We start from the raw sequence: 12,395 nt of genomic DNA, 5'->3' as shown, positions 1-12,395 counted from the left end.
TCAATTAGTAATAGTTTATAACTAATTATTTTTAATGAAATATAATTTTTAAAGATAAAAATATTTTCTTAATTTAATAAAAAATTTATATTAAAAGATGATTGATGTGAAAATTTTGTATAAAAATGAAAATAAATAAGATTAATATTTGATACATTAATAATATATAATCCTATGCAATATCATTTAATCTTATAAACTCTAAAAGTTCAATTAATTATATAATGTCACATTATTAAAAATAAAATAAATTAAATTTTAAAATATTTGATGATATATCATCGTTGAATTCACCGATGATACATAAAATTATATATTGTGCATAAAATATAAATACAAAGCGAATACGTTAATGTAATTCAAATCAATATGAATTGTTTCGGATCGAGTAAGTGATAACTATAAAACTCTAAACCCAATTCTTTTATACAATACAATTTCATTCCCCATACATTAAATTACTACACGGACGAATTTATGGATCGAATCTTGATCTCTAAACCAATTAATGTAAAGAGATTATTTGCTTTTTATGAACCATAGTGATGCATGCAAGGGTGCTTAGAGTTTAGAGGGTCTTTTGAAATTTTTTGGTGTGGGTCTAAGCCACCCTCGCCCACCGATCATGTCCTTGGTCAAGAATGGTGCAGCTTCGTCTTGTGATAGGCGGTGCGACCATTGAACCCTCTTCGAGGTATCGGCTCCCGGACCATAGCACTTATGTTCACCATAATACACAGTGCTGTCATGGAAAATAGGAATTCGTTAAAATAGTCTAATTTTAGCCTCTCTTTTTTTTATTGGTTTAGTTGTATCTTTCGTCGTTCTATTTTTTATTTTTATAATATTACAACTTTATTAGTAAATGGAGATATAAATTATACCCTAACCTCCATATTGGTCTTTAAATTTTTTTGAGCTCAAAAGTGATACCTAAATTATAAATTTTGTCTCATTTTATCTAAAAGAGTGTACGACTGCCAATAAGAATGTGTCGTATATTGGTATTGTTTTTTAGGTAAACCGTGACAAAAATAATAGTTTAGATACCATTTATGAGTCAAAATACTTTAATGGTCAAATTGAGAATTGGGATATAGCACAGGGGTCAATTTACTAACAAAGCCTAATGTTGTTAGTAGGTTCAAATTGATAACAAAATTAGTTGCTCCCATTAAATTTTCATTTATTTGGTCAAATGTTCAAGGTCACGCAAAAAATCAATCAATCATATATAACTAATAATAAATTTACATGTCAGCTGAATGCTTAAAGCTGTTTTAAAAATACTAGTAACTTTATAAAGATATAAGGACTAAGTTTCAAATTTTAGCATATTAAAGGGACTAAATCCAAATTGGACCTTTATGATTAAATAATGTACCTATGCTTGGTTTGGTCTTGCCAGTCATCCCATCCTTGTGGGACAATCACATTGGACATGTAGGTGTGGGCAAAGATGACTCGAGAATAAGCACCCCACGGCCTTCCAAGGAAAGCAACGCCAATGCCGGTTACCTTGCAACCCAAGAAAGTAAAACCAGTGTTTTCCGACGGTGAAATCCTCTTTTGGGCCGTGATGGATCCGTTTCCCTTCGAAAGGGAATGCAAATGGCACCTCTATCATGGAGATCACAGTTTATATATTAGAGCATGCAACCAATGAATGTTGGCTACAGCAGCAACGTGCATTGCATTTTCAAGGAAAGAATTCATGTTTAAACACTAAAGATGACATTATTAAGAGAGACAATTATGAACTCTGAAAAAAAATAATTTTGATGTAGCATATATTAGAAATGAAGGATAACTTGGTCATAAGTAGTATGCATGGGCACTCACTTCATAAAGGGAGGCAGCATTTCCACATATGAAATCGGTGGCACCTTCAATGTAGCAATTGTTGAAATAATGCTTACCAGCATCGTCGAGGAGAGTGTCTTGATAGGAGAGAAACCTACATCCATAGAATGCAGCTTTGTCGCCGGATACCCTCACTGCAACAGCCTTGCCGCTCGTCCCAAATTTGTTCTATATATATCCACACATATTATTTCATTATATGCTGAAATTGGTTAGAGGGTTAATTTCACCAAACGTCCTTAAGCTATTGCTTAGATTCTAAATTGATTCTTAAACTTCAAAGTGTTCTAATTGAGTTCTCAAAGTTTAGTAATATTGTATCAATCAATTCCTTTTGTCGGCCTAATAAAATATTAGTATCAATAAAATTTAGGAGGAGTTTTGTTAACACGTAAAATCCAAATTTTCTATGTAGTAAATACACATGTGTTTATAATTTGATTAATGTATACTCATTGTCAAATTTGAGATGACATTTAATGCCTAGACTGATGGCTATTTTCCATGGACAACTTATCGGATTAGAACACCATAAAACAACCAGCAATGAGTCAAATTCGACAATCAAAAACAGGAAGTTCAACAACTGATTTTTACTTAATTGGACTGTTGATTTCCAAGTTACCAATCTATAATATTACTTAATTGGACTAACTTCTCAACAGTCTTAAAGTAAAAGGATGTAATTCACAATTAAATTTATATCTTGCAGTTTGGAAATCAATTTAAAACCCAAATGTCACCAAAATCAGATATGTATACCTGAATTGTAAGATAGCGTCCAACGAAGTTGGAAGCCAAAACAGTGAGTGTTGCAGAACGAAATATCTCCCCACCTTCACTCCATGTTATTATGGTATCAAAGGGTTTAGTGCCACTCAATGTTATAAATGGCTTATCAGCTGGCACAACAATCTTTTCCCTGCATGAAACAAAACAATTCTAAAAAAGGTTTTCTTTCTTCAAGAAAAACCCATCATAATTTAGCTTATTATAAATCACCTATAAGTCCCTGGCTTGACCAAAATGAAATGAACTTGCTTATTATTAGATGGAACAGCATCAATAGCATCTTGAATCTTCACGAAATCGCCACCGCCGGATAGATCAACCTTTAAAAGAATGGCGGTAGACATATCTATGTCAACTTTTGCAGCTCTAAGAGAACCAAAAGGGACTACTGCGATTGCTAAAATGAACATGAAATGAATTGCATGGCTATATATATTGATATTTGCAGCATCACCGCAACACCCCATGTGCGCATGTGCTGAAAGCTTTTTCTTCGTCGGTCTCGATGGGTGTGCATGCAATGGAGCTTGATTGAAACACAATCGAACTAGGGTTTACGTAGGAATAACACAAAGGGACAGTTTGGGGGGTTATTATATGATCTCTTTAGGTACAAAGGGAGTGAATTTGTCAAACATATAGGTGAACTGAAGTGTTTGAATTTCTTATGGTTGAAAGTTGAAAGTTGAAAGATATGGTGATATTATGATTCACGCTAACTTGCATGTCAAGTAATTAGAGAGAATAATAATAACTAATCTTCATGGTAGAAAATGGTTGCCATCAAATTGTTATTTATTTTATTTGGGGTTCGTGATTATCGCTACTAACAATATTGTTTCCAAAGTTCAAATTCAATTTTTTTTTAAAAAGTGCAATGTGCTTTACCGTTACACCCAGCACTTGTTGGTGTAACAACAACTTCTTTGAAAGTTCGCGAACAATGTTTTGGCCATTTTTGGCAAAGATCAAGGTATTGTGAAAATTGTGTAGTTAAATTTCTTTATTTAATTCAGTGTTTGTAATGATTGACTTTGATTGAAATTGTTAATATAGTTAATTGTAACTTAAGAAAATGATTGTTGCATTACATGTTAAAAAAAAAAAGTAGGTTATGGTACACCCATAAGGTGGATAAAAAATGTGTAATAAATATTTTATTAAAATTTTATATAAAAATAAATTTTTAGTTGAAAAGATAAAGTTAAATATTTAAAATTCATTGCGTCAGGGATTCAAATTTTATATAAAAACATAAAAAAAAAAAACAAAAGCACCCTTATAATAATACAACTTAATTTGTATACAAAAAGTATTTCGATTTTTGTTCAATTAAATTAGTACCCCGATTAACTTATGAAACCAACTTGATTAGAGCTTAGGGTCCTTTTGGATGGGCATTTATCTTCTGGGGGTGCGTTTAGTTTTTTTTCTTTTCTTATGCTACAGTATCACTACAGCATCTAATTTCACCACCACCTTTATTTTTACACTAACTGCAGGTAAACGCATTGCCCATTCAAAGGGCCCTTAGTATAGATTTAAACGCATTGCCCATTCAAAGGGCCCTTAGTATAGATTTATAATTACTAGTAAAGATGTTGCAAATTTTATATATTTTTTCACTAGGTAGGTTTACTATAAAATATTTTCCTCAAAACTAAGAATCAAATGGTTACACCTAATAACTTGACTTATAACAAGTAAACATGGGAACATTCTCAAAAGATTTGTGTTTGGAAGTTTCTATTTGAAACTTTTTCAAAGATTTATAATTCAATACTGAGCTTTTAAAATAATTTTTGGACAAAGCCCCAGTAGTTTTCAGTCCAATAACATAAACATCAGCTTATGTATTGTGAATCTTGTCCTGACTGATGCCTTGGGTTAATTTTATACAAAGATTGTGAACACAATATGTGGTTTGTGTGCCTTTGTCTCAGCATAGAAATTGAACATTTTTACTGCAATTTGTCTATTCCTGTTTATACCATTTACTATATCTAATTGTGGTAGCAAGTTGGTCGAATGGTGGTCAAGACAAACATTTGGGATTTTACTTCTCACAAACAAAAATTTTTCATGTGGTACCCACAAACACAAGAGAATCTTTCTGGTTTTTTTATTTTATTTTATTTGAGATGTTTTTTTTAATAAAATATATGTTTAAATTCTTACACTCACGCGTACACTACACTACCACACAGGAGAATTTACAAATCGAATCTTAATATCAAGCATGGATGAACTCACTTCGTTGAATGTGCCTACTACTCAAGTTTGGATTTGGGAGAGGAGAAAAGGCAATATCATGTTTTGTGAACAATAGAAAACAAAGCCGTAACTGGGAGAAGGCTTTTCTAACATTGCTTCCTTTTTTTTTTTTTATTCACAAAACTCGAGTTCAAAACTTACTTAAGAGGTATTGAGCTTGTTACCACTCAACTCAACAAACGTTAATATTTTGAAGAAAATTATATTAGTGGCGTCAAATGCAATTCGCTTTGCAACTAGACATATTACAACTTATTTAATTTGTTGATATGTTTTGTCTTAATTATTTTATTACATCTTTTTAAGGACTTGAGCAACAATTTTCAATGAAACTCAATTAAACAAGTCTATTTTCAAAGGAGTTTTAGTACAATTTACTTAACTTATTTAAAGAGATACTGAATGTGAGTATCCCCTTGTTGATTGTTTTACTTTCTAATTTTAATTATATCTTTAATTGTAATTGACAATAAATTACTGAATGCAACAATGCCGATGCATAAGAACGTGGGTTTGAGTGCGCTAAAATACATTATTCTCCTATTTAAGGGTTGGGGAGAGACTATGGGTAGTTTTAGGCATTATATCAAAAAGAACGAATATGATAAGAACCTATAATGAGATTAATTAATAAAAGAAAAAAAGATAAATATATTTGGGAGGTCCCTCTATTACCATAAAACGGATAAAAACATATATAATTACATTAAAAAAAAGTAAAAAAGTCATGTGAAATCTGGGAATATTTGGAGCCCTTAGTCTCTAAATAACAAAGGGATGGTTCACATCCCCTTGTTGCTGCTCATTATCTGCAATATCACTGTCTCAATCAAACATACATATAGTCTCAAAAAGGGAGCCAACATGATCCACTTGTTGGTCCCGATGTCCACTGTCCCAATTGGTGTGTTGTCAATTTGTCACATTGTTTCATTCCACAAAGAGACAACTTGTGTACCATTGGATTAAGTCATAAAACATTACCAAAAAAAATAAATAAAATTGTGGTGTTTCTTGCCTTGCAATGGCAAAAATGGGGGAACCGTGAAAAAAATTGCAAAATAATTTATATTTTCCATGCATTTAATCAATTTCTGTCAACATCTTTACTAATAAAAGTATGAAAACTCTTACATTAGGAGTCAAATTTCTCTGTCTCTTCCACTAAAAAAATGGATAAGTTAGTTCCTATACGTTGGATTAAAGAGCAAATTAGTGCTTCTTATTAAAAATTCCATCTATTTATACTGTTAAAAGTTGGTGTGATTGACGAAATAATCAAACAGTGACATGTGACCTGCCACATGTACATCATGCTAATGTATAGGGGTCAATTTTTAATAATAGAAATGGATAAAATTTTTAACGGAAAGACTAATTTTGCCCATTTTTTAATAAATAAGATAAAATGCAATTCAATTTTTAATACAGTAGCCCTTTTACCTTAATTGTTGTTAGTCTATTTTGATACCCTAAATGGTCTCATCCTACATCAAATCAATCATTCATTGTACACCTTAAATTCTATCGGAATCAATTGGAATATGCAATTTGAACACGAGAATAAGCTGGAAATTTCATTAGTTATCTAATATTATTATTCATACCATTTTCGAGCATACGTACAAAATGTTCATATATACCGTATATGTACTTAAAAACAAACAATCGGGGAATCAACTCGAATCGTTGATTGATATTAATCTTTTGCCTTCGTCAAATGCCAACATTATACAGATTCTGCAACTCAACATCCAATGTTGCAGCGCTACAGAAGGTGGTTGAATTTGCTGCATTTACATATACAAGTTGTTGAATCCATATAATGAGATGCCATGGTGAGTAAAAGCATATATAGGAGTGAAAACAAAGGAGTAAGGAAAGGAAGTTACATCGAGGCAGGACGAGTCGAGAAACGGCGTGTCGGGGACACAAACGGTTCCTCGAACCACTGTTTCCGGATTGAAATGAAGATAACAAAAGGGCTTTGCCATATCTGAAGATATCCCATTCCCAACTCTTGGAAACACCTGTTTAGAACACAATTCCACCATTAGCAATACAAAAAGTTATCAACAAATATAGATAAGGGTAACAGTATCGTGGAAGTTCCTATAGTAGAAGTCAGATTATATTTTGCCCCTCTATGAAATTTTTAATAAAAAAACCGGTTTACTTTTTTATCTAATTTGGAATAGAGAGAGGTAAAATGCAATCTGACTTCTAATACAAGTACTCTATGGTACTTTTACCTATATATAGATAACTGTTGATTTTGCCTTACATCCTCCTTGGCAAAAGAGTTGTCAGTTAAAATCAAGCCTTGGATTTACAGCAGCTATTTCCATTGATAAGAACTGCAGATTATGAGCAAAGAGGAACACAATTAAGATCATAAATACATATATACATAATATTTGAAGAAACTTATAGGGTTTTTAGTGTAAGACCTCAACTTGGCGTTGAAGCGATTGAACATAATTGATAATTTCATCAAGCATTCCAGCTTTACCAGTGATTTTATTACATCTTGGAACTAAATTTTGTAGATATTTCAGTCTTTCACTAATTTTCTCCTTTCTAACCTGCGTCAAATCATAAATCAGCCCTAAAAATATCATGAAGAGTCTTGTATTAGGAGTTATATTACAATTTGTCCCTAAAGAGTAAATTGATCATTCTCTTAAAATTTTTATCTATTTCTATTGTTAAAAATTAGTCCCTTACGTCAACATAAAATACACGTGAGTACATAACGTGTAATAATTTAGCTGTTTTGTCATTTATACCAATTTTTAATCATAAAAATGAATAAAATTGTTAATAGAAATGACGGTTTGTTTTGTCATTTAGACTAGTTGATCTATTTTTTAAGTAAAAGGGTAAAAATACAATCAACTCACTCTCTCAGCTAAGCTGTGACTGTCAGTGGCTTGACCACGACGTGCTCGGACATGAATATAATCAGGTTTTTGAACCTCAGAAACCTTTGAATTTGCCTTGTAACTATTGCTTTTAATGGTGGTGCTTGGTGGACCTGTAATTTTTGACTCTTTTTCTTCTTCTTCACAAGCTTTGATCTTCTTAGTGGAACCATCTTCCACAACAGCCTAAAAGATCAACCAAAAAGACAAATTCCCAATTTAATGATTTAAAAAAAAAAAAAACCCAACATGATATCCTTTGAAACCATGGTCTTGTTTTGGTTCTAGTCACAAATCAGAGGATTTCTTTCTTTTTTGTAAGCACATTACCTTTGAGTTTTGCAGCTTATCAGCTTTCCTTTTCTTGTAGCTCTCTCTTCCAACGGATGAACCCATATTCTCCGCCGCCTCGGAGGCTGCTACGGCTGCCAGTACGGGTGGTTGACGGCTAGACGTCCTGGAAATGGCGTAATCTATATTGAAACTCGGTTCATTACCGTACTCACATGGCTGAAACCCCAAGGTAGCCTTTTCAAGTTTCCCAAACTCAGACCAGGAAGGTTCTTTGCCTTCCCGAGTCAGCACCGAGTCATCACTCATTAAACCACCATGAAAGCTATTGACATGAGTGGATTGAGTCGAAATCACTCCACTTAACTCGTTGAAATAAGTTTGTTCTTTCACTGTCATGTCGGAACGTTGTAATATCTCCGGCAATGCTCTGTTCATGTCAAATTCTCAGAATCGAAAACAGAACAAAAAGAAGAAGAAGCGAAAGTTAATGAAAAAATGGTGATAGTAATAGGAAAGGATAATAGGCTATAATATATATTGTTGAAGACAAAGAAGGTTAGGCAAGTTGGCTACTTGAATTCATGGCTACATGAGTTCATTGTCAAGGATACTTCCATATATCACTAGTTCATGATGATATATAAATATATGTATATATATATAGGCAACAAGCACTCCAACATTTTCAAAAAAAAAAAAAAAATCAATTTAACCTCTCGGAACATTTTGCATCAAATTTGAGCCCTAAACTTGATCAAAGTACTTCGTTAATCAAAATTATTAGTTTAGGGTTCAATTAAAAAAGTTTGAAGGGATTTAATTAATTTTTTCGAAAAAGTTTGATGACTTATGGTATATTAAGCCATATATATATATACAAGCTGTTGTTTACGAGTTTAGTTGAGTTAGTGTTACCAATCAATGAGTTTCAATTCGATTAAAAATTAATAAGAACTCAATTTTTGTTCGAGTAGTTAATATTATTAGAAGAGTATTTTCGTCTTTTAATATTTTTATGTAAAATCTAGAAATATATACTCGTGACAAAAGAATTCTAGTTTTTTATATAAATATATTTATACATTGTATCAACATATATAATTTTCAGTGGTAAAAAGAATTATGGAGATCGTTGTACTAAGAGTCGGATTGCATTGAATTCTTTTCTAAAAATGAATAAATCAGTCCATATTTATCATATTAAAGAACTAACTGGTCTTTCTATTATAAATTCTATCCATCACTACTATTAATAATACAAATAAATTAAAAATTTAACAAAATGATCGATTTACTTTTCGATTTACCGTTTAAAATTAATTTATCTAATTTTAAATAACTAATCTTTAGTTCAATATCTTTATACTACTTTTATCAATGAAAGATTTTTATTTAATGCGAAAGGGAGAGAGACAATAAGGGAAGATAACTTAATAACATTTGGTACTTTAATTAAGTTTCAATATTTAATTTAGTATTCAAGTTTTTTTTCTAATATTTTTATTCGGGTTAGGTTTGAGTAAAATTTTAGATCTATTTTTCGGGTTTGAGCTTAAAAAACGGGTCTAAAATTCTATTGGAGCCCGGCCCATAATCATCTCTGGGCCTAAGCAACTATTCGACTATTGGTACAGTAGATCAGGATCCATCGACGAGTAAAAAAAAATATACCTTAGTTCCAAGTCAATCTGACAATCGATGTCGGAGATTTGAGAAAAAAGGTTTGGATTTTGGTTCATAGATTTGTGATATTTAAAGTTGTTTCATGAAAAAAGAAGTAAACTGTAGACGAGAGGGGGAATGAGAGCTTTTTGATTGGTACGTGAGATGCAAATAGAGAATACCATACAACAATAATATTGACAGCCTAATAGCTTAAATGAAAATTTTTAAATAACTTAGTAAACATTTTATAACTTTTTAAAATTAAGTGACCAAATAGTACAGTTTTTGAATTGAATACTTAATATTCTATTTTTTTTACTCCATCCTACTTAACATCCTAGGCAAATCCCAAATCAGCAAAAGGATAACAACACTAAGTAGCAAGAGGCCTTTTGGGGTGTATGGGCACTCCAAAGAATCATGTGCACCCAGAATAGATAATATTTTACGGAACTAGGTGTTGGCTATGATAATTCCTTTAATCTTATTTATAAATTCTAAATTTTTTACCTAACTATTTTTTAAATATATTTTAACAAATAATTTAATAGGTTTCAACTTTCATAATATATTTTGAAATATGAATTGTTATTTTCTTTAAATTCCTCACTATTAAGATTAAAAAATAATTTATTGTTCATATATTTCTTGGATAATTCTATTATATTTGAAGTTCTTATGTTGCAATAACAACAACAAATGCATTTCAAATTTATGGACTGCATGTGGAATCTAATTTAGGATAGTGGTGGGGCAGAGAGCCATATACTGTCTCCATAACCAAAGGCTGTGGGCTTTGGGGCCACTGACATGACCTCCACGTGGGCTTCTCCGCTGCACGGAAAAACGGCTTCTTTTCTTTAGTAACATATTAGGGTTAATTCATCAAACATCTCCAAACTTCTATCCAAATTTTAAATTGGTCCATAAAATTCAAAATATTTTTTTAAAATCCACAAAATATCAGTATTGATTCAATCAAGCCTTTTTGCCAGCTTAAATATCAATTTAGTCATAAATGCTAGTTTTAATATTATATTAGAGGTAAAGCTACGAATTTTGTATTAAAAGAGTTGAGATAAAATTATAAATTTTTTAGGGTTAAAACTAGAAATTTTATAATAAAAGAACCAGAATTAAGACTTCAAAATTTTAAAATTGTTTATATTTAAAAAAATTAATATTATTTTAAGTTTTATTTTATATCCTTTTATATATATAGGCCCGACCCAGGGGTAGTTTGGGAGTGCGATCGATCAAAGCCCAGGGGCCAAAAATTATATTATTGTATTATTTTGTTTCTGTTTTATATATGCATATATCCAACTTGCATACACTTGCAAAACTAAGACCATAGACCCATAACAAAGGGCAAGCAAATGGCCTAATGGGACCTCTCCTCTCCTTTCCATTTCATTTCTTCCATCAGTTTTTCTTTGGTCTTTATTAATATCAATAAATAAAAATATATTTGAAATTACAAATATTCCAAATTTAGTTGTATGTATATACGTAGGAGTAAAAATTTTTTTGGTGAATTACAGTAACAGGGTAAAACCCGAACAACAAATAAGACTAGTGCGACTCGAACCCAAACCATATTTAGAGCGATAAATACCCTTGACCATCAGATCATCACATAAGATTCAGAGTAATGATTATTATTACATATATAGCATTAAAGATTAATATAACAATGGGTTCCAATAATTGGAAACTAGTAATTTTAGCCTCCTATAAATCATCAAATTATAAATTAATACACATTAAAATTTATATTTAACGTATCAAAAATTTATAATTCAATTTTGGTCCTTAAAAAATTTCCTAAATTCGGCCTTCACAATGGGAGTTTGGGGATATTTGGACGAATGGATGATATCCGATCTCCATTTTCTTATCCATCCACTCCTTTGATCTCAAAGAAGTTCAATAATTAAAAGCCCTATCCGTAAAGGTAGCTGAAATTCAATTTAATTATTTTAATAGTTTATATATTTATACTTTTTAAATGATTAAATTAAAATTTATCTTTTTTGGGCTCAAAGTACAAATTTATTATATATTAATTTAAAATTTTATAAATTTTAAAAAATTAAAGATTAAATTTCTCATTTTAAGGGGGACAGGCCTTGTTAGCCCTCCTCCCGTAGCCCTTGCCTATACTAAACTCGACACCCAATCGTATTGAAATACTTCAAGAATATATATATATATATATATATATTCCTAAAAATATTTCTCTTCATATCTATTGAGGGAAATAATAAAAATCCCATGATCAAATACAAAATCTTCTTACTATACTATTTTAACATTGATGAAAATATGTAGTAGGTCTCTTTATTATAGGGGCATGATTAAATTAATTTTTTATCATTAAATAGATTAATTTAGTCTTTGTGTTATTAAAAGGAATCAAATAAAGCTAATTAAAATTAATATTGTTTGAAGTAGATCAGTGAGTATCAATTTAAAGAGAGATAAAAATTCAGTTAATTTACGAATTGATATAAATTAATTAAACCAAGTTAAAGAAAAGATTGAACACAAATTTTATAATTTTTAATAATTTTTTATTAT

At 30.8% G+C, this 12,395-nt stretch overlaps 2 protein-coding genes across 5 annotated transcripts; both read right to left on the bottom strand.

The window, feature by feature from the left end:
- Window positions 1-417: 417 nt before the first annotated feature.
- On the bottom strand, window positions 418-3,370 carry LOC105795310 (putative pectinesterase 11). The gene is made up of 5 exons (XM_012624875.2): window positions 2,866-3,370; window positions 2,626-2,785; window positions 1,843-2,031; window positions 1,385-1,620; window positions 418-742 (listed from the first exon to the last, which is right to left on the bottom strand). The coding sequence occupies exons 1-5, from the start codon at window positions 3,120-3,122 to the stop codon at window positions 562-564; spliced, it is 1,023 nt and encodes a 340-aa protein (XP_012480329.1). The 5' UTR covers window positions 3,123-3,370; the 3' UTR covers window positions 418-561.
- Window positions 3,371-6,493: 3,123 nt separating this feature from the next.
- LOC105795311 (transcription factor bHLH63) lies at window positions 6,494-8,785 on the bottom strand. 4 transcript variants are annotated; one of them, XM_012624878.2, is made up of 6 exons: window positions 8,184-8,785; window positions 7,833-8,039; window positions 7,380-7,514; window positions 7,182-7,286; window positions 6,822-6,959; window positions 6,494-6,719 (listed from the first exon to the last, which is right to left on the bottom strand). In XM_012624878.2, the coding sequence occupies exons 1-4, from the start codon at window positions 8,580-8,582 to the stop codon at window positions 7,236-7,238; spliced, it is 792 nt and encodes a 263-aa protein (XP_012480332.1). In that variant the 5' UTR covers window positions 8,583-8,785; the 3' UTR covers window positions 6,494-6,719; window positions 6,822-6,959; window positions 7,182-7,235. The 4 variants fall into 4 exon arrangements, with proteins under 4 accessions (XP_012480332.1, XP_012480333.1, XP_012480334.1 ...); XM_012624879.2 differs by having other exon boundaries at window positions 7,214-7,286; XM_012624880.2 differs by lacking the exon at window positions 7,380-7,514 and having other exon boundaries at window positions 8,184-8,784.
- Between the last annotated feature and the right edge of the window lie 3,610 nt (window positions 8,786-12,395).

The sequence above is a fragment of the Gossypium raimondii genome, chromosome 3, assembly GCF_025698545.1.
Source record: "Gossypium raimondii isolate GPD5lz chromosome 3, ASM2569854v1, whole genome shotgun sequence".
NCBI lineage: Eukaryota > Viridiplantae > Streptophyta > Magnoliopsida > Malvales > Malvaceae > Gossypium > Gossypium raimondii.
This window is presented reverse-complemented; position numbering and strand designations above follow the sequence as displayed.